At 41.1% G+C, this 27,863-nt stretch overlaps 1 protein-coding gene across 1 annotated transcript; it reads left to right on the top strand.

The window, feature by feature from the left end:
• The first annotated feature begins 207 nt into the window (after positions 1-207).
• On the top strand, positions 208-25,034 carry vsig8b (V-set and immunoglobulin domain containing 8b). Its single transcript, XM_030416553.1, has 10 exons — positions 208-297; positions 16,991-17,022; positions 17,565-17,716; positions 18,038-18,118; positions 22,522-22,691; positions 22,816-23,017; positions 23,241-23,393; positions 23,483-23,605; positions 23,789-23,927; positions 24,017-25,034. The coding sequence occupies exons 4-10, from the start codon at positions 18,046-18,048 to the stop codon at positions 24,249-24,251; spliced, it is 1,095 nt and encodes a 364-aa protein (XP_030272413.1). The 5' UTR covers positions 208-297; positions 16,991-17,022; positions 17,565-17,716; positions 18,038-18,045; the 3' UTR covers positions 24,252-25,034.
• Positions 25,035-27,863: the final 2,829 nt, after the last annotated feature.

The following is a 27,863-nucleotide window of genomic DNA, read 5'->3' as shown; positions in this document are numbered from 1 at the left end:
TATACCTTTAAACCCAGAAGGGATGGGGGGGATCTGTCTCCCTTAATTAAGACTTGGACCCCAAAATAAGTTAAAATAACAGCTTGGAGCAGTGGAAAGACTTTTATACAATTCCACCCTCTATTCTTAAATACCAACAACAACATCTCTCATATTTATGCCGGAAAAAATATAGCAGTCTAGTTTCAGACACCCCTAAACCGGACCATACCATCTCCTAACCTTGACGTTAGCTGAAGTCCGGCTTGCTAGCTTGCTGTGCTACATGTCTTTACGCCTGCTCTAAACTGGAATTATGTAAGTAGCTATTAAATTAATTTAATAGACTTTAAAGTTACTTTCTCACCTTAATTTGATTGTGTCAAGTGTGTGGGAAATACATATATATAGCCAAAGTTTGCCTGAATGTATTTTGTGGCTCATATCGCGCCCTTTCACGTCTAGCTAGCTAGCGTGCCTGTGCGTTAGCATGCCGTTACAAATATAACATGTCATATTATCTAATATTTGAGGTAACAGTGGTGCTTAGTTATGAGCAGTGACACGATTGAGGATTAGTTGTTGAAGAAATACGTTTTGCCGTCACTGTAGAGCTAATTATTTTATTTTGAAAGTCTTTTCTGTGGCTGGAGTAGTTTACCGTATTTCCTCGAATAGTGGATGTGGACTTTATTTACCTCATCTGCGCAAGTAGGCTTTCACATGTACCTGCTCTTTGGCATGTTGAATGTGTGTTTGGTTCTGTTTAAGCATGTGTGGGCCTGTGTTTGAGCTTTATTGGTGACCCTTAACTACTGAGAATTTATCAAGGTGCTGTAAGAGATTTTATTTATCATAATTTCAGGCATGCTGTGCAGATTCTATGACCTCAGATCAGCTGTTTGCTTTTTGTTTGTAAGATATCAGTCAGCCATATTGCTGGTTGTATGTATGAAGGCGTTTCTATTATGAGAAATGTGTTGAACTATTAGTGCGTTCCATTTTTTCCATTGTCGGAAACTCAGGCAAGATCCACCTAGTGTGAGTTCACTGACATAAACACAGATGACATCACAGCAGTATGGCGGTGCAACTGGTGCAGGAAATACAATTTATAGTTTTTCACTTTAATTCAGTTAATCTGTGCTCAACAGTAGACTTTGAAAAAATGTGTTGGGGGCCGACTCTTCTTGTCTTTTTGTGTTAAGTGCACTTAACTGTTATATCTGCTGCTGTCAGTGATTGAAAGTTCAAAGACTTTCCATTCAAACACCCGTTTGCAGTGAGCGTCTATGTTTTTGACTCCCATGTTGGGGGGATATCAATATGTATTACTTTACAAAGTAGTAGTTTTATAAACCAAACTCTAGGGATTTTATTAACATCGTTCCACTCACTATATTAAATACAGTATTGTCATCTGTGTAAACTGTCATGTTGAAGAACATCTGCACTTTTGCGCATGCATTATCTGCAGAGTGCCTTTGAACCAGCCTCCTCTCCACTTCAAATCCAGTCCTTGATCAAACTTTAAATATTTTTTACCCATACATCACTGACTTCGTGCCTGGCATTGCATTAATAATAGCTGAAAAACTCCATTAATCTCGCTATTTGAATTATTATATCAGCCATGTTTTTGTGCTGTATGGTTGAAGGGAAGGGGCAGAGAGAACAGGGTTGTAGACGGATCCCACAACAGGACAAACTAGGTGTTTGTTGGCTTTATTAATATGAGAGACAGGAGATATGGGAGCAAGCCGAAGGAAGCAATGAGAGACGGGCCCAAAAAAACGTCACCAGCAACTAAGCGACTTATAATGAGCTTGGCAACCCTATGAATTGGCGCCTGTGCTGTACGGGGTTTCCTTTAACCTCTCTGATTGCCACCTATAAATGTATTTATTCCGACGTACTGCATGTAACAGCAGAGCCACTTACACTGCCATTATAAACGCTCTGATGTATTGCTCTTATTACGTTTTTTCTGCATTGAGACCTCCTTTTGACAGAAGTTCCCTCAGGCTCAGCGCTGTGGGCTTCTCTGTTACTGCATGAATGATGGTGGCATTAGTGCTGCAGAAGCATGCAGAGGCATCCACAGTGCTCTGAACATCCTGACAAAGATAAAAACCCATCTTTATTACCACAGGGACTACACAGCCAATGCTGTTACAGAATAGGGGAAAAAAAGGGATGGTGGATTTCTGGTGGATCACTGAGGTTTGACTTCCTTTAACAAGTTGAACCTCATGTCAACTGGGATTGTGCCTGCAGGGCTCTGTCTCTGCAGCAGATTCTTCCTCAGCTGTTTGTTAAGTGGTGTTAAGTAATCTTTGTCATCTTTGGACCTCTACTGGCAACCAAAGAACTGTGGCAACATCAGCATCAGTCTGGCACAGCTCACACTATGGCATAAATAATAAAACCCACATTTTCAGCAGAGCTTGTTTGCTAATTAGAGCAGAGATCCATCAGCACAAGTAGGTTTACATCACATTTTACAGTAGTGCCATTACAGTACTGTTTGGTCATTTGGCCTTTTTTGGGGATTGACAATCAAATATCTGGGTCCTACCTCCATCTTCCACTGCGCCATTTTGAAATTGAAATGAAATGTATTGCTCAGTTTTGCCTATGGGACAGCTGAACGCTCACTTGTTGACAAATCATCTCAGCTAACAAACAGTCCTGTATTGACATGATTGAAGTCCACAGTGTGACTGTCCAAAGGCTCCCTATCATCATTCATCCCAACCACTGTAGCTACAGACCTGCAATCCCACAGCTCATTGAAACTGCCTGCTCTTGTCATTTTAGAGGAACAGGTATGGGAAAAAGAAAATTCAGTCATTTTATCTACTTCCCCCATGCTGATTTTGGAAGTCAGGTGAAGTTTTGTAGTCAACAAAACATTTCTGGAACTTCACAGCAAAACAGCGTTGGAACTGAAGTAGCTGCAGACTTGTTTTACAGGAAATTTGTCCAGTGTAATCTGAACCCCATGGATCCCAAACTGATTTGAAAATAAGTCATTTACACACTTCCTTAAACTGTAATCTTCACTGTAGCTGCCAAGCTAAAAGCATCAGCACACACAAGCTTCGGCGGGTGTTGAAGGTATAGAGAATGTCGTTTCACCTTGAGATCCAAACTTGATTTGAAAAGACGTTATTAATACCTCCAACACATGATCAAGCTTGTGTGTGCTGATGCTTTCAGTCTAGTGGCTGCGGGGAAGATTTCGGCTTAGTATGCTTTAACGCTGTTTTGCTATGAAGTTGAAGTGCTTTGTGAACTTGAAAGTTTAAGAGCAGAACATTTGATTGTAAGGCTCTGTATGAGGATGTGTCTTGTGTTGAGAGTGGCAGTGAAGATTTGATAACTGTGATTATCATCCAGCTTTTTCTCTTTCAAAACAACAAGCCAGAGTGAGAAATGCTCCTTGTATGATGTGTCGTCTATAGATTACAATTACTTCTTCACATCTTACTGCTATATTTACATCCAGTTCAATAACTCATTAATTGGATGAAGTAATGAGTGCTCTGTATTTCCCCAGTCTAATCTATAACTCGTGACATTTATGAATAAGGGTCAGCCTGAAATACCTTTGGCATTGTGCTTCTCAGGGACAGAAGTGGGCTTCTGCAGATCTTCATCAATGCAGTGATTACTGCAGCTAGAAATAGTGAGCTAATTAATTAGAGGCTAGCTGATGAGACTTTCTTTGTGTTCTTCAGAGAGTGCTCTCAAAATATAATAGCATTCATCACTGTTAGGGTATATATTGAATAATTTTATTTTGGTACAATTAGCATGATTTCCATTTTAATATCTTATGCAACATGTAAATTTTTGATAATTTAAATATATAACAGTAATATTCATGCACACTTTCCTTAATGCAGTCGCATCTATAATGTTATGATAATTTGTGTAGTCATGTGAAACGAGTGTTGTCGTGGTAAATTGCTTTGCCTGGTTAGACCAGAAAGACATTTTAACATTTTAAACAGATTTTATTTATTTATCTGCTTTATTCCATGAATGGTAGAAATTCATGCATGCATGGCAGAGCAGCAAGAGGGCTGAAATTACTCAGCAGCAGTGGTAGTTTTCATCTGAGATGTGTGCGTTTGACATGCCTGGGACACTAATTGGTCAGAGAGGTTTAACATCCCATCATCTGTACACAACATAGAGAATGTGCATTTACATTGCACAACTGGGAAATGAATGAATAGAACATGCTCATGTAATAATTCACACATTAGCAGTTGCACTGAAGTGCACATCCACAGCAGTATAAAGTTGTTATTCACAGCCGTTGAAAAAATCAGGGAGATTTTCTTTTCATTCAATATCATTTTTAAGATGTTTATAAATTATTGTAAACAAATGCCTTTAAAAGTCTCCCAATACTTTTCAACATCACCGCCTGTTAGTAGTTTTTAGCCCCGAGGCTATTGGTCCCAACTGAAGACCTGAATCTTTTAAAAGGCCCAAAACAGCTGGTCACTGTAGTTTATCTGTTGAACACTGTTTAAATCAGGTTAAATAATTAATTATGATAATAATATTTCCACCACACATTTGGTGCATGTTATAGGCGGCAGTGTTGTGGGATCAACGTGTGCCCATGTTTGTCATACAGAAATAAAATATCAGAAAACTAATCCTTTAAACCAGTTCTGCCGAAAATGGGGCCAGTGGGCCAAATGTGGCCTGCAGTAAGGTTTATTTAGGCTCAGTAGATGTTTTGGATGAACAACAATGTTTTATAAATGTGAAAATGTTGCAATATAAATTCCGTTTGTGTCATTTTTTGTGAGGTGAACAGGCTCTTTTGATGTTTAGGATTGTTAATTATTCATTATCATAATCTGAGCACGGCAGGCTGAGCAACACTTTGAGCAGGATGTCAGTCAGTGAAGGATTCTAGTTACATTTTTGCATCGTAACAACATGACAGTATAGGCGTTTGCTTTTGGAGTGCAGCCCACCATTATGTTCCAGTGCTAAGTACAAATTTGAAGTACTTGTCAGGGCTGAATAGTTTACCACTTCAGCATCTCATCGCCGTGTGTGCATGACAAAAGGTGCACCACAGGCCGTGCAGTGTCAAGTAACGCAAACCGACATCATGACAGTATATTTTTGCTGCTTGATACAAAAACAAACTACTCTGTGTTTCATATTAGTCTGATTTAAGGGCTCTTGGATAAATGATGGAGGTTACTGCTTGTAGCATACAGGCTCTGCTTGCAACAATCACAACCATTTTGTTCAATCGATCAATCAAGGCAGGGCCTGCTTTGATTGTTTGATAAAATGCACTCCCTTACAAGGTCACCCCCTTATCATTCTAGAGGAATGAAGAAGACTTGATTCCTGGTGAAAAGTAGAGTATTTCCATTTTCTGATTCTTTATATTCATACTCCCCATTTATTTGATATTTTTAGCTACCAGTAACCGTGCAGATTTCATTATGCATCAGAGCCAAAATAGTAAGTATTTTATGATAATTGGATAAAAAAAAAATAATCTGCCACATCAGTATTTGATCAACCACTGGTAGACGGTATATACATACATAAAAAACTTTTCACCCAACTACGATTTTTATGGGTGACTTTCGTGTTTACCAAAATAATATTTAACACGATAGCTTTCCTTTTGCTCAAGTATGACTTTTGGGTAGTTTTAATCATTAATAGACAATATGGATGAATGTATAATGCATCATAACAATGCATCACATTTATATTGATGAAACTTCAAATGGAGAATCAAACATTTATCAATAAGATACCTCATGCAACACTGCAGGTTGAAGGCAAGTTTATTTATGCAGCGGCATTCAGACACAAGACGTACCAAGGTGCTTCACAGGGGCATGGAAATACATTAGAAATAAAACATTAAAAACAAAACAAAAATTGCGAATAAATAGTTAAAGATTTAAAGAAACAACTAGACATCTCAGTAAGTCTATAACCTTATAAAATCCTATGAGCTAATTTGCCCAGCAAGTCGTTAAATAAGTCATTAAACGCCTTGATGAAGATTGACCCATGCAACGAGCATACAGTACCCTGTCCCACATACACACTCAGGGTATTGAACTTTACTTGAACAATGCTTCAACTGCAACATAACAAATGAGACCACATGTCCTTTTCACAGCCGCCTGCTCTATTTATCCCCACTCATGAACAAATCCGAGACATACACAGCTTACTTCTCTAATTTAATCTGATGTGTCAGGCCAGAGAAAATAATGTCTCTGATGAGAAACTTATCGTCTTATATAACCTCAGAGCATCAACATCTATTAACAGAAGACTACTTTTTTTTTCCAACTGACAACTAAATGTAAATGTATTATTGATGCAAAGATGGTTTGTTTGTCTCTCATGAGTTTCCTGTGACTGTTTTTATTTTAAGACATGATTATTTCATTTCAAGGTGATTTATTTGTCATTATACAGCACAGGGTTGCATAACGACATGAAATTTTGTAAACTCCTTCATACTATGCAAACAAAGAACATATATACGGTGATTTATATACATAGATTTTATTGAATTTACATCAGGGTTTATGTAAAGAGCAGCAACAAGATGGTGATGATGTGATATGATTGGCATCTTCACATAAAAATGAACAAGTGTCTGTGAAGATGTTTTAGGATGTTGTGGTGGAGACAGGTCTCTAGTGCTGTGCGATATGGACAAAATGTTGTATCTTGATATAGCTAATTTTATATCCCGATAACGATATATATTCTGATTTAGTGTTTATATATATATATATATATAAATCAGTCACATCTCGGCACTATAATTGATAACCATGTAAACTGTCAATACAAGTAAGAATTTGTAAACAAAAAGTATTCCAAGCTTTCGGGCTCGTTTGGTGTGTTTTTTTTTCTTTTCGTCACTTTGTGGTTTTGAGGTAACGTTAGTGTTTTGTCGCATCTTCTCGCTGTCTCTGTACAGTTTTTCATGTCGTGTCTTTAAGTGGCAGAAAAGATTAGATGTGTTCGAGTCGCTTGTAACAACTTGTTGGCGGCATGTTTTGCAGATTCACGTTGTCTGGTCGGTGTCTGACTTTTTAAACCCAAACAAAAGCCAAACGATGGAATTCCGGTTCCCCCTTTTCGGCTCGGCTTCTTGGGTTTCTGCTTCTGTATCCACGTCTGATGTTACGTTACTAGTAATGTTATTTTCGTCTTCCATTGCGCTCTCCTCTGTTTCCGCCATGCTGCTTTGCCTCTGATTACTCCCGAGTGACTGCTGCCGTAATCGAGTCCTTGTGGGTGACGTAAAAATGCTACCACAAAGCAGTATCTGCAGTTACATTTGCCTTCATACAATAAACTTGTTTTGAACTCAAAATTTGGATATCCAACGGTCATTCCGACGTTGGGTTGTGCTTTACACGCTGTATTAAATCACAACCGTAGTGTATGTTAATGTTAGTGTAGCAACAGTGATAAACATGTAGCTAAAAGTAGCCTACATGTTAAAATTACGATATAAACGACAGAGGGTTATATCCTAGGGTAAACATTTTTATATCGCACTACGATATATATTGTAATATCGCACATCTCTAAAGATGTCCTGGGATGTTGCTGTGGAGACAGGTCTCTGTGAAGATGTTCTGGGATGTTGAGGTGGAGACAGGTCTCTGTGAAGATGTTCTGGGATGTTGCTGTGGAGACAGGTCTCTGTAAAGATGTCCTGGGACGTTGAGGTGGAGACAGGTCTCTGTGAAGATGTCCTGGGACGTTGAGGTGGAGACAGGTCTCTGTAAAGATGTCCTGGGACGTTGAGGTGGAGACAGGTCTCTGTGAAGATGTTCTGGGATGTTGCTGTGGAGACAGGTCTCTGTAAAGATGTCCTGGGACGTTGAGGTGGAGACAGGTCTCTGTAAAGATGTCCTGGGACGTTGAGGTGGAGACAGGTCTCTGTGAAGATGTCCTGGGATGTTGAGGTGGAGACAGGTCTCTGTAAAGATGTTCTGGGATGTTGAGGTGGAGACAGGTCTCTGTAAAGATGTTTTGGGATTGTTTGGTGGAGACAGGTCTCTGTAAAGATGTCCTGGGATTGTTTGGTGGAGACAGGTCTCTATAAAGATGTTCTGGGATGTTGAGGTGGAGACAGGTCTCTGTAAAGATGTTCTGGGATATTGCTGTGGAGACAGGTCACTGTAAAGATGTTCTGGGATGTTGAGGTGGAGACAGGTCTCTGTGAAGATGTTCTGGGATGTTGCTGTGGAGACAGGTCTCTGTTAAGATGTCCTGGGACGTTGAGGTGGAGACAGGTCTCTGTAAAGATGTCCTGGGATGTTGCTGTGGAGACAGGTCTCTGTGAAGATGTTAAAGATGTCCTGGGACGTGGTGGAGACAGGTCTCTGTAAAGATGTCCTGGGATGTTGCTGTGGAGACAGGTCTCTGTGAAGATGTTAAAGATGTCCTGGGACGTGGTGGAGACAGGTCTCTGTAAAGATGTCCTGGGATGTTGCTGTGGAGACAGGTCTCTGTAAAGATGTCCTGGGACGTGGTGGAGACAGGTCTCTGTAAAGATGTCCTGGGATTGTTTGGTGGAGACAGGTCTCTGTAAAGATGTCCTGGGATTGTTTGGTGGAGCTGTCTTGCTGGTCATGTTGGACGATTGAAGGATGCCGTGGGCAGTGATCGTCTCAAAGTCCACGGCTCTTAATCCAAAACCTGCACTTTCTTCTCTAATGTTGATGAATGTATTACCTGTCATCATACTACATCAGCATTAAATACATAAAAGGAAATGTGAAGGAGCTACCAGCCACTGCATCTGTGTGGTTATTTTGTATATGGTGCTTTTGAGAAGAACATTTTGCAAACTAAAAAAGAGTTCTGTTGTTTGTGTCACCTATTGTCCAAACTTGTGCTATTGTTTCTAAATATTCATCAAACAGTGGAGGAGTTAACACAGACGGGATGGTCCTGCCCACCTTGTTCTTACTGAGCTGTGTGTTATTCACCATCTGTCCGTCTTAAGTGGAGGGAAGCGGGAACTTCTCTGGTTCAGGTTCACAGTTCACTTCAGCAGAATCACAGATGAAAGGCATCAAGTATTTCTGTCCGAGTTCTCTCTCTTTATCCTACCAGAATTGTGTCAAAACTCTTTTCTTTCCAGTTCAAATAGTCGGTTCAGTTCGGAGCGACCAATCCACCCACACCAGCCATTCATCTGGAGAGATAGTGTGTCTGTGTGAGAGAGGGAGGGAGAGAAGTTTCAGACCTTCAGAGTATTATGTAAGGTCACTCTAATGTCTTCGGGCTCATTCTTGCTTCTTAACAAGATAGTCTGGGCTTGGCAGTTTGATTTAAAGTCAGTCAGGATTAGCCTCGGGATAATAATGTGTTTAATTAATATTTTTATACAAACAATGAATCAGATGATTTTGTTTAATGTGAAAGGTCGCTCACAATGTCAAAGCCACAGAGAGAATGATCACCTGCAGTTCATTCCCATCAGCTGTATGAAGCCTTTTAGTATCTTACAGCTCATTGTTTTGATTTAATAATGGCTGACACATTAAAGGGAAACTCCGGATTTTTAAGTCTGGACCCTGTATTTGCATGTTATTGTGTGTAAGTGATTAATGCTCACCAGAAGCTTTGGAATCGGTCCAGTAGATCACCTCAGCACAGCTGCAATGGCTTCAACGTAATCCTTTGGCACAACTGTCAAAGGTATGTCCATTTAAAGTGCTTTTTTTTGTCGCTGACGAGCTGAGGTTGTTTTTTTTTTTACGTGCCTGACAACGTTGCTGAAGCAGTTTCTTCAGAGAGGGAGAGCATTTTGTTAAATAATATTGTTTTTGTAACCAGGAACACAAGTCTCGTTCAAAGAGAAGTCTTGCTTTGAAATCTCAAGAGGTAAGCTGCTACAGATGTTGTCTCATCTAGACTGTCAAAATCAGTGAAATATTCAGCTGTGACTTTGGAAATGTATTCTTGCTGGCAGTTCCTCTGTTTTTTAAAGAGGTTTTAAAAATAATTCGAAATTCCCTTTTAACTGTTCTGGTGTAGTTTATCCAGTCTTGTCAATCACGACTCCATCTGCAATGAGCAGCTGTTTTCTGTAATAAAGCTCCAAAAAACAAATAAAAAGCAGACAGATGAAGATGAATATGTTGCAGCATTAAGCTGATACAGAGCCGGGTATTTCCTTTGGGAGTTGGTGGAGACCGAACAGAACTCCAAGATGAGTGAATTTGGACTTAAATTCACCAGGTGACACAAACGTGACTCCATGCTAATGTTGCTCCAACTCTGCTACACTTTTACAGTCCAGTTTTCTGTGACATTGGCTTATTGTGGTGTTACAAGTTAAAGGGATATTCCGGTGTAAGTTTAATCCATAGTCTAACACACCGTGAAACTGTGTTAGACTCCCTCTCAAGAAATCAAGTTTGCAGACCGCTAGCTAACATAGTTTTAGCATCCTCATCAAAAAGCCACAAATAATTCTCAGAACAGCACCAAACTTCAGCATCAGTACAAACAGGGTACCAGCACATATTTCGAGGCATCAAACATTTGATATCATTGCCAGATTTGTCGGAATAGATAAACAAATCTCACCACCCAAGAAGCCAATTTCCAATGTTTGGTGCTGTTCTGAGCATTATTTGTGGCTTTTTGATGGTGGTTTTATATTTGGACCCATTTATTGCAGTGTATTGTTGTCATGCGGTCGTTTCTGAGTCTAACACAGTTTCACGGTGTGTTAGACCATGGATTAAACTTACACCGGAATATCCCTTTAATTATTCTGGCTCATATTTCAAACAAAATATATAAATATTACATAGTTGGATGAAAAATGTTCAGTCATGGATGGAATGAAGACAGGGAGAGTCCAGCTTATCCAAATATGTGCAGAAAGGTAGAGTGTCTCTATTAGGGATCGACTGATACAGTTATTTTTATTTTAGGGCCAATGCTTATCATTAATAATCAAGGAGATGGATATTATGTGGAACCAGTATATGTATATGTAAGTAAAAATAAATATCTTCTCAAAATTTAGAATAAGCAGTGATGAATGTGACAATTTGAATACAGTTTACTCAAGTACTTTGCTGAAGTATTTCAGTTATCTGCTACTTGTTACTTCTGCTCTTAACTTTAGACACTAATTACTTTGCAGGTTCGATCACTCAGTATTGATTGGCTGGTACTTGTGACGTGTGACCAATTAGACAGCGTTGTGGCCGCTGAGTGTTGACTCAAAGAAAGAGAAATGATGCTGCTGCAGAGAAAGTTTTGCATTTTCAAATGTTTTTTATCTGCAATCAAACACAAAAACACTGATAAGGATAATCGAAAATGCTGAATATCGGCCATGATAATCTGCCGGGGAGATACTGGCTCATCACATAACTCGATGGTAACACCAGACCTGTGAACCATCTCACCGGAGTGATCAATTTAACTGAAACCTTGATCTTTCCTTGAACGTGCGAAGGAGTAAAAAATCTCACAAACCTGCGAGGCTGTGCGAAGCGATTAGGACTAATACTTATACTTCTATTTTCTAAAGCCAGCAATAACATGCGGAGGAGGAGGAGGAGGAGGAGGAGAGACAAACCTGGAAATGGAGCAAATAAAAAGAAGGTGTGGGAGCTGAAGCAGATCAATACGTTGATGAAAATGTCAGCTACAGACAGCTTGATGATGTTCTTCTCTCAAGTGACCAAGTTACTTGTTTTTATACCTCCACAGTGAGTTAGCTTTTTTCCCTAAATGTGTGTTTGTGTTACATTTAAGAAGAGAGTACAGATATGCAGCTTCTTGTTATGACAACAGTGGATGGGGTGTCCTCCCTAACTGTCTGATAGCATGAGTGTTGTCTTTAATTAAACTGACTGTGTCTCCTGTTTGCAACACAGTGTCATGTTAGTGTTACTGCCCGGCGTTCACTTTAATTGTGTGACTACGACAGAGTTCACTAATTTGTTGCTGCGACAGACAACAAAGACAAAGAGCATCAAAAGAATGCAAATTTTCCCCCATAAACTATTGTGAGGGTTTTGATGGAAATTGCCGTTACTCTATGAATTATTATGTTTGCTTTCAAGCTTGGCCAAGAACGTATGCGAATTTATTCGACTGAGCGTCGGTCCTGCAGAAATTATTCCTCTCCAAATGAACGTTTGTTTGGGTTTTTTTTATTGACTGACGAAAAAACAGACAATAAAAGTGCAGTCATCTTTGTATTTGATGAACCAGGCTGTTACGAAAAGGAATATTTCTCTTAATTCATATTGTCCTAAAAAGAGAATAAGGCATTAAATACATCTTTACATCACAACTCCCCTGTGTGTGTGTGGGGAATCTGAGCAATCGTAGAAGCGGAGAGGGGGAGAGAGATCTGACGGTTCTTTTTCAGAGAATACAGTCTCCATCTCGCTCCTGCTAGCGAGGCTTAAGGGACCGCACTCTCCATGGACTCTCTGTGTGTGCCAGACTTCACTGGGTTTAGCACAAGAAGCACAACTTATTGGATTATGGGGTCCACCATGCTCATATTGCTCTAGGCTCTGTGTGTGTGTGTGTGAGAGTGTGCAGGGGGATATGTGGGTGGGCAGCTTGTGAACCGAGGGAGGGATGGAGTATTAAATACAAGATAAATTCCCATTTACTCTCCTATTTCATATGCAGAATTTCTGCCTTTTCATGTTTGAAGGTTAGAAGTTGAAGCAGTCATGAGAAGCAGCCTGCTGTCAGTGAAACAGGACCTTCAAGCTTTTCTGGTTCTTGCATCTGTTTTAATTTCCGTCCTCAGGAAGTCTTTTTTCTGCATGCGCAGGATAAGGTTTTGGCACACATTCTTGGTTAGATGTACCGACACCCCTCTCCATGATTGTCCACATTGGGACAGAGATTCACAGTGGATGTGATTTTCTGGACCAAAAAAGTATGATTTGTGACCTCGGTGCCCGTTGGATGTAGTGACCCTGCTCACCCGTCACACATTTCAGCCTGCGCAGTGTGGGATGTTGTATTTTTGGGCTAGAGGTAATCTCCCCCTTTTTGTCTGTGTCTGCTCTTATATACTCTGTCAATTATGTGAATGGAGAAAAAGGAAAACAGGATGCATGATATATGTCAGCCTGATATTGTTGAATTGATATTTTTTGGCACAAGTATTTCACATGGCAGGAAGTGCAATGTCAAGTAAAGCAGTCTTGGCAGTTGATAAGTTGCACTGTAGGGATGCAGGATAAATATTGGACGGATAAATTATTGTCCCAATAATGGAAAATTTACGCTATCGGTTATGGGTAATTAATAGTTTTATGACTTAACAAGTGCAGCATCTCCACACAGTAGGTGGTGGTATTCACTTTTTGGAGTTGTTTTGTGAGCAGCCAGTAAAAACAGGGAAGAAGAACAACAAACACGCTGATGTCATGCTCATAACGTCGAACTGCTGCAGCTGTGTAGAGCCACACATTGTAGACATGAGACATACACGTCATCACGTCTTTTTTTACAAGAAGAACACGACACAATAAGAGAAAATCTTCTCACAGCTATGAGAGTCAGGTTATCGGTTATTTTATCGGCTGAAAAAAATCCATATCACGCGTCCCTAATAAAATGCATTGCTACGTTGTAAAGGCATTTTCAGCAAACTGCTCGACTAAAAACAACTCTCAGCTCATCTGTTGCAGGACATCCGTCCATGCCGATTAACTCCACACCCAATGTGTTCTGATCCACTAAAATCAGACATGATTCAAGCCGAGATAATAAAGCTTTTCTTTTTGTCTGCCAGGAGCAAGTACGGTAATCAACAGATGCACAAAAGTTTTGATCGATCTCTAAACCTTCAATGTTTACCCCAAAAAATTGAATACTTTCAAAATTGTATCCAACATTAGTTCAGGGAAAACACACACTCAGAGGCACAATATAGCTCTTCAAGTCATCTGCAGAAATGTTCTGTGTTTTCTGACATACCAATATATATATTTATTGCAATTATTATTATTATTTTTTTTACAGTGTTAGCATTTTCCAATATTTTGCAGCCCTAGCACTGGTAAAAATGTCATCGTTAATAGAAGCAGTAATATGAAGCCAAACGGCGTTCATTGACTTAACAAGCACCGCGTTTACAACCTCTGCTACAGTCGGTGGCTGTTTGAACCTTAAAGTCAGCGATTCTCCACATGTTCTCTGCAGGAGCTCAGAGCGGAGGGAGAAAGTCTAGAAGTTTTAAAACAACAAATCTTATCAGAGATGAGAAATATTAAATCATCCATCTTTGCTCACCACATCTGAGCCTTTCTCTGCCTCAGGTGTGAATAAACTACAGGTTATCAACTTCTTTTTGAGGCACAAAACTGTTGAATTATAACTTATCTGTTTCGGTATCGACTGAAAAAATCCATATCATGCATTCCTGTGTACAGTCATGATAATACCGCCTTCAGGTGCATGAGTTTTAATGTCATTAATACTCGAGGATGAGACAGGGGATGCAACCAAATGAGATTTTTGTCCTGCTGTGTCCAACATCGCTCATGCATGCTTTGATGGTAGATGTGCCCTTTCCTCCAGTGGGTTACTCACTGAGATAAAGAATCATAGAAGCTGGGAGGAATCTTTGCGGTTGCCCCTTTTTATTATTTATTCTGCAGCATGACACATGGAAGCATGCAGGGCAGCGGCAGCCGAAAAAATGCACCCTGCTTGGAGAGAGAAACTAATATTACCAGTTTCACAGTATAACAAGACAACAGTCAGAACTGGACGATGACCGGCAACACTTGCCATATATGTTCTCATTACTGTGTGCTGTAAGCAACAACATCCAGGCTGCGTGTTTATGATGGGCAGGACATCTGTGAATAACAACTGATTGTTGTAAAGGAGGCAAAAAAATCAATTTCACTGTCAGAGCGGTCGTTTAATTGCAGAGAATCAGGGGTCATGAATATGGCGTTGCTGGCTGTATTCTGCTCACGTAGCTCTTTGAGGGGCTGAGTGACTGCCTCCCTCTGCCAGAAGCGCCATCCTTGTCCCAGTGGTGTTCCACCTTAAAAAGACGAATATATGTGCCCAACTGGCTCCCTGACATTGACACGCCGTGACTCACGCTGCTGTGCTATTTCAGTATGGCTGCTGGCAAGCCCAGCCTTTCTGGAGCCTCTCCCCTCCCTTCTTTGGTCATTTGTTTGCCTCCCATGCTCGGCTGTTTACTTGTAATTTGGACATCTGTCAAGGTGGTTTGTTTGCTACCCTGTGGTGTGATTAGACTACCTTTGCCAATTCTAGGAAAATAGACAGGGTTAGAGAAAGTGCCTGCCTTATAGCAGGAGAGTTTAGCTTCCTCCCCTCAAAGTTAAGTCGGATAATTAAGAAATCGCTGAGTGACAAAAAGGCCGCTCTGGTCACAAGTGTATTCATCATGCTTGTTCACACTCTCTCTACTGCAGTGTTAATGGTGGTCTGTCCCGGTGCTGGCTGTTTTGGTCCCGCCTTGTCCTGTCACACAGTCTGTTCAGCGCGGCGCTCCGGTGCCAGAACCTCCTCTATCACTAGAGGGAGGGAGTGGGGCAATTAACCACCTGCTGGTTAAACAGCCACACGGCATAGCTTCACACACACCCTGACATTTTCAGGATCACTCACAAACACTTTCCTGCGCAGCTTTATAGATCAGGTGTCACTCACAGTCGCTGCGTGAAGCCCAGGTGTACGGCTTGCAAACACACAGCGTGCAACAACAGAGAAGGGGGTTTTGGGCGGATTTCAAATTTGCTTTCTGATCATGTTTCATGCTGAGCGTCACTAATTTGTTCATCTCCTTAATGAACGTTATTGGCAGGATTGCATTAACCCAGCACTTAAGTTTCCTAATGGCCAGCGTCATGCTCCGTGCTCACATCACATACTGTAGACTCTCATACGATCAATATGGAGTCATTTCGCTGCCCATCCAACTTCATTGAAAATGTCTTTCTTTTCATTTTTTGGATCATCAGCCACAGTGAGACTTGGTGCATTAGAACGGATTACATAAACCGTAATAACTCTTCATTTTGGTAAATCATTTACAGCTGATAGGAAGCTGTGATACTGTCGGCTGGTTCACATACAGCAGCTCACACAGTTTCAAATTACTGATGATTTAATAAAGGCTTTATTTACTGCCTGAGAACCACAACAGATGCTGTAGTTGCTCCACAGCTTGCACCGCCGTCACTGTCTTGGCAACGAAGTACAAATCAACACGTCCTGTGCCACCGTCTGTCAACAACAACAAGAATGTTTTTATAGGTGTGTCGCACGGGTGTGTCGGGGAAGACCTGTTCAAACATAAAAGAAGAGTTCACCCAAGAATGAAAAATTCCGTCTATTTCTCCTCCCTCCATGCTGATGGAAAGTCAGGGGAAGTTTCGTAGTCCACAAAACATTTCTGGAGCTTCACAGTAAAAAAAAAACGTTGCAGCTTTCTCCTGAAGTAGCTGGAGATTTGTTTTCCTCCGTACAGCTCATCTGGTGAAAACCAAATCTCACGAAGCCCCCGAGATTATAAACCGAGTAAAAAAGATGTTTTTCACACCCAAAATCTGCACTGTAGCTGTACTAGCTCTACTTCAGTTGTTAAACTAAATGAAAGAAGGACCAAACCAGAGGTGATTGTGGAAAGATAAATCAAGCCTGTTTCGGTGAGTTTTAATCGCTTCGGTTGAGTTTGAATAAATCATGTTTTGTGCTGAGTCAACAAGGAAATTAAGGTCATCTGAGCTCAGTAAAAGAGAAATTTGAATTCAGATGATGTACGGTTCCAATTTTGCAAGTCTAGATATGAATAAATATTAAAAACAATTATTGAAATGAGCATTCCATTTGAATCATCATAATCAAAGGCTGGATGTCGATTCTCACGGTAATTATTTATTTTTATCTTCACCTTGCCTACCTGCAGGCGTCCAACACGTGTCCTGGTGGGTTTTGCAGGTAAGGAAACTCAAACTGTGTTTGTAAAATGCCCTTCTGTCATACTCTTACGTTTCAAAACATTATTTAAATATGAACACCACCTGATACTGTACTATCTAAAGAGAGAATAAAGAAAAAGAATATGATCATTTAAATGACTGTTATAAGGGCATAAAGTAAATGGTCTGTTGATCTGTACGAATAGAAGAAGAAAAGAAAAGGTAAATAAATAATGTCAACATTGTTGTTTCTGCACATTCTGTTTTTCTGAATGTTTTAAACTAAATATCTCGTCATGTCTTACATATGGTCTCTTTTTAAAAGTGGTGCAGCAACATATTTGTTGAGCTACTCAGCAGTTTCTGGTAATCATTAATCTCTGTCATGAGCCACTGTCCAAAAATCTTTGCATAGAAAACAAATGCCGACAGCACGACTGACACCAAACTCTTTTTCCTGGATTCTGAATCTTATTTGTGTATTATGATGTTAAATAATTGAACGGAAACTAAGAAAAGAAGAAGGTGTTCTGACAAGTGTTGAAATGTGTCTGGCTCTAGGTGTGGCCTGCAGGTGCACTATGGACTGAGTGGGTGTGGTCATCGTAACTGCTGCTGAGTTTCACCTGAGAGCAAAATAAGCTCAGCAGTCCTGACGCACTGCCGAGCCTGAGAGGACGCACTTTTACTTTGGATTATTCTTTAACTTTAAGGTATGTCAGAGCTCTTCGATTCCTCTCTGTTTGATTGTACCGAAGAGTGAGAGCTTTTCTTTCTTTGCCTCTGCTTGTTTACATTTATATCCACATTCATTCTGGACCTCAGTGGTAGAAATAAAAAATAAGCAGCAATTCTTTCGTCGTCCCAAGGTGAACATTCGATTTAAGATAAACAACAACTGTTAAAGAGAGGTAGAGGACAAGAGTACAGCTGAGGTCTTTCCATTTCCATTAAATTAAATTAGAGACAGTATGTAAGCGTTCAAAGATAGTCGACGTTCTCTGAATCATTTCCTCGCTGTGTGTTTCTCTCAGGGTTTTTAATGGAGCCTGTGTTCAGGAGAGTGGGGCTAAAGGTGGCTCTGTTGTTTCTGTTAACCACTCAGCTCAATACAGGTGAGTCTGATATTTTTTCCTTCTCTTGAGATTGTGCAGCCGAAGTAAATACAACTGACATGTTCCTGAATGTCCTTTTTCATCCGCCGACTGTCGTGTTTACAAGCAGGCTTCAATATTATGATCCCAGAGAGTGGAGAATATATGACGTCTAACAGTACAAGTGTTTTCTTCTGGTCTGATTGTGATTCATACTACACGCTGGGCAGTCTGACATGCTCTTAGCTGATGATCCGGCAGTAATACCACTAGATGAATTGCATTGCAGACAATAAATCAACCATGTACATATAATGAGGGTGGCTGGAAGATGCACTGCATAACATTCATAGTTTCCTTTTTTTTTTCTCTTCCCGTGTTCATGGTCAAACTGGTTTGTGCATTTTTAAAAGTATGACCCTGACAGCCTTTATTGTCCCCAGTGGAGGAATTAGTTCCTGGCCTCCATCTAAGCTGTCTGTTATATTACACAAACAACACAAAACAGAAGTACAGTCAAACTGAATGCATGCAGCAGAGGGAAAGCAAGCATTGTACATACAGAACAGATGTAAACTAATAAGCACAAAAGGGGAAGATAGAAGGGGAAGGGGAACAGTGTTACGCTATGTGGAAGATGTCCATGTTCTGTGTCTTTCTTGTCTCGTGATACCACTTTGTACCTCAAGAGGTGACAATCTGATGGCTTCTGTAGTTTCAGCTGGAAGATGTAAAAGCAGTGAGACACTACTTAGTAAAACAACTTTTTAGAAAACTCACAAAATGTCACGAAAGGAAATATTTTCACAGTATTTTCCTCACCAAACCATCTGAAGTCAAGTCTCTCTCTTTTTCTGAACTAAGAAGCGCTTAATAGCCTCGTTAACTCATCGTAACAAACACTTGACGTAAGCAAAATAAAACAAATCACAAACAGTGTTGGTTTGTCTCCACAATCACTCCTGGTTTGGTCCAAATAAATCCTCAGTTCACAGAGAAAGATGTGAAAATATTCCAACTCTACACGCCGTTTTCACCCAATGCTGATGTCCGACACTCTCTCTCTCTCTCTCTCTCTCTCTCTCTCCTCTGCCGCTTCATGCCTCTCCCATCCCCGACTGTCAAAATCCAAACTTCTCATCAGAGCTGTTGTAAATCGCCTCCATACTGTATCCCCCGTCTCAAACCTGAGGTCCGTCGGTCTCGGAGACTGTGTTCAGTCCCAGTCTGCAGTGTTTGCTGAGCCGCTTTGACTACAACGACTCTCTACGTCATCCTCCGAGCTTGCAATGAAAGCCTTCTTGTGAACGATAGCTAAAGATAGCAAGGGAGTATCTTTTTAGAGGCAGGAAAAATGCTAATGCTGCCCACCTACAGTTTCACAGATACCCTTTGAATTCTGTCCATTTTATACAAATGACACCTTTTTGAGCGGGAAGTGATATCTGAGCTGTTATTGTAAGTGCAGACGAGGAAGTTCAGGATTTGAATGACTGCAGCTATTTGTGTAAAGCTTAGTGACTGCGCTCTTCATAAAAAACACACCATCCCTTTGCAGCATTTATCCAAAGAGGGCTCTAGCGTTGTAAACATTTGAGTGACTAATTTGAGGTTTTGTCGGACTCAATACATCACATCTGCCATTTAAATGCTTTCATTAAAACCTCCGACATGTTTGTTTTGTCGCAGTGGAATTGAAGTGCTTTCTGAGTGCTATAGTGAATTTAATGATGAGTGCTGTCAAAAGAGAGGCTGATTCGAATCAATAGGCTCCATTAAGATATTTAGTGAATGTTTAACATCTTAATGTGGAAATGGTGAAAAGAAATTCGCTCCAGATTGCTGCAGAGAAATTGAATGACAGCGTTACAAGAATAACTAAATTGGATGGATTTGTTGAAAAAAAAAGCCTTTTCACGTGATGATAATAATCGCGTTGTGTTCCTTCTACAAACGTCAAGCTATCAGCATTAATTAAAATCCGTGGCCATAAACAGTGAGTCAGCAGGGTGTGTGTCAACTCAGAGGCAGCTTTTAACTGCCACTTGTCAAGTGCATTTTTCATGTTTGCTCATCCATTCAGTTTTCATCATCATTTACTAATATATTCCTGACAACTAATGAGCCTCAAGAGTTTTTAAATTAATACGTAACTCATTTTCACAAAAATACCTCTTTCACTTTTATTCCGGCTCTAAATCCTCCTCCGTTTGGCTTAAGAGGCCAATTAGTCTCAGATCAGCACCTACTCCTCTCGGAGACTGTTTACCAGCTCCGGCCCAGAGCTTGAATGTTATTAAGAGGAAAAGATATTAATGTGTTTGAGAGAGAGAGAGAGAGTTCTGTCTTTTCTTTCTGTTTGTCTTTTGGTCCGGATGGATGATTATGAAAATCGGAGGGAGAAGGATTGTAGGATGAAATCAGTGGTGGACAAAGTGCATTAAGTCAAGGAGTATACTTTTTGGAGAACTGCACCAATTTTACACATCATAGTCTGTTTACAGGTCTTGGTGCAAGTACTTGTATAAAGTGTTTTGTGGCTCCAGAGGGAGCTGCATGAAGTCTGATAAATTGTCGCTTGGGGCTGAAGACTGCAAGTCTGAAAACAGAAAAAGAATTGGTGGGCTGGAGTCAGAAAGAAGTGAGCCGCCCTTCATCTCTGCTGTGGTTAGCAGCTCCAGGCTACATTAGCGCTACTAGCTTAACACACCCAACCCCCAAGAGGCGATATTCATGGATTTGCAGCATTAATTTTAATCCTGTTTTTGTAAATTGTCCATCGTGGGTGTGTCAAATACGAGAGCTTGGTCAGTGGCCTTAAGCTTCCAACTATGACGCTCGACCCCTCTAGTGTCAGTTCTGCAGGTGAAGGGCTCAAGTTAGCAATAATAACTATGCAACGTCCAGTCAGACTTTCAAAATAAAGCTTGTGGACAAACACTGCACACATAATGACTTTTAGCCGTGACGTAAAACAGTTGTGGTGCGGTTAGAGAGAAGAAGTTAAAATACCAACGCTAATATTTGTATCTAGTTCAGTCACGGCTTGTACATGACAAATTATCTTATAAATTATCCTACTTGTGTGACAAAAGCAAACAAATGAAATCCTGGCACCTGGACATACTCAGGATTCCTGGGTGCAGGGCTGGGTATTGTAAACATTTTCAATAAGTTTACTTTGATACGGTTGCTGACCGATACTGTTGAATGATATCTGTTTTCTACACAAGATTACATCACACATACATGTGGTGAGCCCTGCCTCTGGGCGTGACCTATTCTTCTTCCTGCATGCCTCGAGGCAGCCGGTCACCAGCACTATCAGATCTGGGCACAACCAGCATGCTGCACGCTTATCTGTGTACTGACGCTGATGAGATTAACTCCTCAGGTATTCAAATTTGGTATCGAATAACAAGACAGGATTCCGTCTGTGCCATAAAAGTTTCAACGTTGATATCTAGCTCTACGTTGTTGTGACCCGTCCAACCACCCTCCGTCTTTTCTGAGTTTTCTTGCTCTACGGCGCTGCAGGGGCGCTTCCAGAACTGATGGTAGTCGGGCAACTATTGCATCATACTTAGAAGTGTGAGGCCAATAACCAGGCTTCTTTAATTGAAGCATTGGGAGGGAGAGGCGGGCTGCATTTACATTTTATGCTCTCTACTTCTACAGCCTCAGTGTCCAGTGAAAGGCATGCATCTCCAGATTCATTGCTTTTGAATGTTTGTGAGGAACTGAAGGATTATGTGTTGAGTGAACTCTCCTTATTAAAAGGTCTCTGTGGAACTTCTGTGTGGTGTTGGAAGGCGAGCGTTAGTTTATAATTGCAGAATCTAAACTAATGTTAGCCGCTGTTGGTCTCCGTTAGCGGCACTTGAGAAAGGGGATAAATTGCTGAAGATCTGACCCGAGTTTTTCTCGAAGAAACCCACACTCAGCAGTAACCGAGAGAGACGGGGAAGGTCTCATTTTCACATCACCTTATAATCCGCTCACATATGGCCAATAAAAAAGTGATTATTACTTGCAAATTGCTACAAATTGTTATATAGCGCTCCTTTAAACTAAATAAAGACTTAAGAAGCCTCCTGGATTAGCTGAATACAGGCTGTTCTCCTGACATAAAACCTTTTAGAGAAACGTGGTTGTCACAGAACAGCTGTGCTGCAAACACATCGTGATCTTACAGAATATGATGCATTGCTGTCGATTAAATGAGCCAGCAGTATATAAAGCAGTTAAATGCAGCAGTAGTATTGATCCAAACACATTTTTGCTGATCATTCTTTTTTGAATGCAGGACTTGTGGTGGAGTATTGTCACAGTGTGGTATTTGTACTTTTACTTCAGTAAAGAAGTAAATTAGTGTCTGAATTCTCGGATGAGTGAGACAAATTTGAATTTTTCTAACCCCTCAGATGTGACGGAAGCGATGACGGTGGCATCCTCGGGGCCACAGACTACTCAGAAGGCCCGGGGGGAGACGGTGAACCTTGCATGCACCTACACACCCAGCCCTGAAGATACAGGAGAGCTAGACATCGAGTGGTCCAACGTCAGCCCGGACATGACACAGAAAGACACACTGGTAGGTTTGAGGACAGACCTGATAAACATGTTAGAGAGGGGGACATCTTTTCCCTCTGGGCTCTGTTGGTTGAAAAACCTGCTTTGACGAAGTGACATCACTCACCGCCATCTCTGCATCTCAGATCTTATCGTTCACTGGAGGTCAGACGCACCGATACGGCGATCCCAGCATCTCCAACCGGCTGAAGTTCACAGGGGACCCCAAGCTGGGCGATGCCTCCATCGCTATCTCTGATGTGAGGGTCTCAGACACAGCAACATACCAGTGTAAAGTCAAGAAGGCGCCGGGTGTTGACACAAGAAAACTCACTCTGGTAGTGATGGGTGAGGAAGACTTTTCTACCGGTTTTACCTGTTCATTTTCACAGCCGTCTCCTTCTTCTTGTAAAAGCTGCTCTCATTCACATGGAATGTAGAGAGTCTCTCTGCTCTGCTCTCAGTCGGTGAACACACCCTCCTCTGCAGCCAAATTGAGATTGTTCTCCTTTCACACCCTCTCCACTGAGGCGTGACTCTAAGAATTGTTTTTATTTATTTTCTTCACTAGTTCCCCCGACAGCGCCCAAGTGTTGGGTGGAGGGAGGCGAGGAGAAGGGTGGCCCGGTCTCCCTCCGCTGCAAATCCTCTCAGGGATCCTCTCCTCTCAGCTATGTCTGGATGAGAGAGACCGGAGGTTCAATACCATCCACTGCTGTCCAAGGTGAAGAAGCAACTCGGCGGACAAAAAGGCTTTTCTATTATACATTCATGATGCCGTATTTGTACTGAACGTTGTCTTCTTTCATTAAGACCCACAGACGGGGGAGCTTTTGATAAAGAACCACACCGACAGCAACGTTGGGAGTTATGTTTGTGAGGCGAAAAACGCTGTCGGCAAAGCTCAGTGTAAATATGCACTGCGTGCATATAACCGTAAGTCCGTGATATTATCATCTCATTTTTACTCTTAAGTATTTAACACTTTTCTGCCCTAAAGGAACCTTACCTTGCCAAATATTTGCTCTAGTCTGAGAGTCGTAAAACCACATGTAAGCCTCTTAAACCTGGAATTCATGACTACAAAGAATTAAAGCTGAGCCATGTCCTCTCCTTCAGCTACCAACAAGGCGGGTGTCATAGCTGGAGCGGTGATCGGCGCCCTCCTGCTGCTGCTCCTCCTCCTGCTCCTCATCTGGCTCCTCATCTGCTGCTGCCACAAGCGCAAATATCAGAAGGAGGTCGCCAATGAAATAAGGTATATAATAAGGTTTGAGAGCTGGAGAGGATTTTCTGACATCCATGAAATAAGCATGTGTTTGAGACGAGTGTGACTTGTTTCCTCAGGGAGGACGCCCAGGCCCCACAGAGCAGACCCACCAGCAGAAACTCCAGTTTCCGTTCAGTGATGGGGTACCGGACCCACCCCGGGGTGCAGTACAGCTCCGTGAGGAACCACATGCCCAACGCCAGGGCGTCGGGTCGCAGTGCCGTCTACACAGGGGGGAGTAACATGTCCTCTCCTGTCGGGGACAAATCTGTTGCCCTCCAGTATGACCATGAATACGGATACCCTGTGTAACTACAGTCAGAGCGCCTGATAGTGTTTTTCTTTTATATAAAACTACGCCTTCTGAAGAAAACAAGACTCTTTGTAAAGAACAGCCTCGTGTGGTACAACCCAATCTCTAGAATAGGTGTTGGCAATGTACGTTTCTGTAAATCCACCGATGTGTTCGTTATGTTTAATGTTCAGTCCGGCTTGGATCTTGATCAGGTTAGATTGCTCAAACAGCTGAAACTGTTTGATCCAAGTGGAATCGAAGCACCTTTATTAAACCTCTGTGGCAGTGAGTGTGCAGACGTTACCTTCTTATTTATATCCTCATTCCTACGTCGTGTTTTGGCTTTAAATACCTGGAAAACATCCTGATGCTTCGTAAGAAATATCAAGTGATTTCATGCTCGGATACACATTAAACGTATAAATCTACAACATACAGAAACATACAGTCCCAACGCCTTATTCTGTTGACTAAGCTGGTAAAAGTTTGTATGTGACAAATGGTGCAATAGAATTAAATCGGACAATAATGGGAGTGCTGGTGCTGGTATTCAACACATTAAATCTCACGTCAGCTCAGGACACACGATGTTCACCTGGCTGACTTTCATGATGCACTGCGACACATCATCATCTCAGGATTCAGTCATTCTTACACTGATTATGCTAAAACTGTATTTAAAATGTAAATAGCACAGAATTTGTATTTTTATTGCTGCTTTTTTTCTATGACACATGTAGCTGGATCAATGTATGACTTTTTTAACGTATGACTACAATTAAAAACATATTCAACTGATAGTGAATGCTTCATTCTTTGCTGGATGATATCTGGACTGACGCATCTTTAGTACCAACTGCAAAGCATTTTCTGTGATTAGCATACTTCAAAATAAAAGCCAACTCCTGTTTCACCAGGTAGATGCTTTTAATTTGAAGCTGTAGCTGTAGGATATGATATCATTAGCAGTAAATTAGCACAGCGCTCTACAGGCGGTGAGATCGGTGCACAAAAGCTAATTTGGGATCTCAGGGCTTCTGGAGACTTGGATTAAACCGATGAGCTGTATGCAGCCATTCTATATGTTTCTTTTTGGTTGTTTTCCATTTTTTGTTTTCAACAAGTCTCCAGAAATGTTTTGTGGACTTTGAAACGTCACCTGACTTTCTATCAGCATGGAGGGAGGAGATGATGACTCCATTAATCTGCTTAGAAATCCTAAAAAAAGACGCTTCTCACATGTGCAGAACCTGCCTAAGAAAAATCCTGTTTTTAAGTTTTCTTCAGTACCACAGTGATCCAGTGGTAGTTGTCTGTACATCCACAGGTTCACTGCAAACAGGAAGTGCTAATAGATAATTCAGCAACGTTTTAATGTAGTTTTGGAGATTTTTTTCTTTGGTTGTTTAGGATAATGCTGCAACGTTGTTTTGCTGTGAAGCTCCAGAAACGAAACTCATTTAGACGTCCATCCTTAATGAAAAACAATATCATGTGTTAATTAGTGAACTTAAGTGCTGGTTGATTCTGTTGCAGACACAAACAAGTTGCTTCCCATGTTTCCAGATGTTATGCTAAGCTAACCTGCCTCTTGATTCAGCTTCATATTCACTGTACCAACATGTGAGTGGTACGGACCTCCACGTCTTACTCTGGAGACCATATTTCCCAAAACTTCCAACTCTTCCTTTAAGGAAACACGTACTTCCACTGCAGAGTGGAAGCATCAATTGCTGTTCCTCTAATTGAATGTGATATATTTTAGCATCTTAATGGACTCACGTATGCTGTTTGGACCAGACGAATTAGATGTGATTATATTAAAGCAGTCAATTATCTTGGAGAGGATCATTATGAGTTTTGAGCTGCTGAAAATTCTGATCTGTGCATAAACACGAACAGACAAACAACCTGTCTGTTTCATAGCCCGCTGATTATAGACGGGCTGGTTTCAGGGCTGTTGGTGGATCAATACAAATTCAGATCTTTGGCGCTGCTCGTGAGTCAGACAATTGGGAGACAGTGAAGTTGATTTAGCCTCTTGTCCTCTTCGTGTGTTTGCCTCCTGGAAGAATTTTCATTTGCAGACCAAAGCTGCTGCAAAATTGCCTTGTTTGTGTTGTGTTGCTCCAGTTTTTCTTGCAAAGCAGCCACTAAGCTAGTTATTAATCTAACAGCGAGTGCTGTAACGGAGGCTGTAACCTGCAGCTGCCACTTCAGAATCCAGAGTCAGCACTGAGCCTGCGGCACCAACTCTCGCCTGTATCGGCCTGATCCCCTCTTCAAAAGGTGCGTGTTGAATTAATAAGAGCTCGAAGAAGTGGTGAAGGCTGACGAGGGCCCTTGGTAATAAATTCTGCCAAGGGGGCCTCTCAGCTCTAATCTGTGAAGGCATTTGTTTAGAAACTGTTTTACACTTTCAAATGATCAGAAATAAAACGCATCAGAATGAGACTTTCCATTTCAGACACGCTTCTCTTACTTTTTAAATGAGCCTTTCTTTGAAATTTAACCAGCAGCACTTTAGTTTGCATTCCCCCTTCACCACCAACAGCACACACACACAGCACACACACTGCACACACACTGCACACACACACACACACAAAGCAAACACACACAGCACACACACACTCTTAAAACGTGTTTGCCGTGTGCCTCTGCAGTGTATCTGACTGGTTTGCTTCCAACATGGACACAACTGACATCCTTTGTGCTCACATCGTGTATATTTGTGAAGAAGGCGTCTTCCATCAGAGGAAACGTTTCTCTGTGTACAAAATCAGTTGTGAGTTGAAGTCTGTCCCTCAATCTGTGCTTGAACTGTGGAAATAGATAAAATAATTCATCACATGTAATTTCCTGGCAACCTCACCCAGAAACCCTGTTATCTCTGCTTTTCATAATCACTTTCATAGAGGGCAGAACTTCTAACAGGGTTAGTAATTATTTTTCTTTTTTAAAAAAAAAGAAAAAGCAAAGACTCTCACTGCAGTGTTCTTCTATCACTCTCAGTTTCAAAGAGCTTTTTCTAACGTTATTGTGCAAAAAAGGCAAAATCTGCCCTTGAAATTAGGTTGTTTTGTGTAAAATCGACGATTCATTAACGTGATTGATTTAACTGAGTTCAGCTGCTTTTCATTAATAAGAACAGAGCTCAGGACCTCGGCAGTTCGGATCCTTTGTGCAATGAGCGGATAGAAGGAGAAGTGTTTAGAATTAAAACAAGCGACTAAAAGAAGTTCCAAAATAAAAGAAAGTTTCTTCTTATCTGTAGTTATTAATCCGTCCAGAGACTTGAAAATATCATCCGTAGAGATGTCGGCCTTCTCTCTAATATAATGTTCAACAAACTCAACAGCAGTGTCCAGAAATCACGACCCGGTTACTTAAAGGGACAGTGCGTCACGATTTAAGTAATCTATTAACTCAAATCAACGTCTTCGTTCATAAGTAAGTCCTCATCGGTGTACAATTACCTCTGCCAACAATCTGACTTATCCTCCTGATCTGAATATACATAGCACGGGCAAGCTCTATGGAGGCCGCCATGTCTTTCAGGTTTTAAAAAAACTATGGACTGCCGAGAGGGACACAAAGCACTATGTGGTACTATGTAGTAAGGCTAA

The sequence above is a fragment of the Sparus aurata genome, chromosome 5, assembly GCF_900880675.1.
Source record: "Sparus aurata chromosome 5, fSpaAur1.1, whole genome shotgun sequence".
Classification (NCBI taxonomy): Eukaryota; Metazoa; Chordata; class Actinopteri; order Spariformes; family Sparidae; genus Sparus; species Sparus aurata.
This window is presented reverse-complemented; position numbering and strand designations above follow the sequence as displayed.

Excerpts from the sequence above, each read along its gene's own strand:
- vsig8b (XM_030416553.1), top strand. The coding sequence starts at position 18,046 with ATGGAGCCTGTGTTCAGGAGAGTGGGGCTAAAGGTGGCTCTGTTGTTT. Across the intron at positions 23,018-23,240 it reads ACTCACTCTGGTAGTGATGG|TTCCCCCGACAGCGCCCAAG; the intron begins GTGAGGAAGACT and ends TTTCTTCACTAG. Across the intron at positions 23,928-24,016 it reads GAGGTCGCCAATGAAATAAG|GGAGGACGCCCAGGCCCCAC; the intron begins GTATATAATAAG and ends TTGTTTCCTCAG.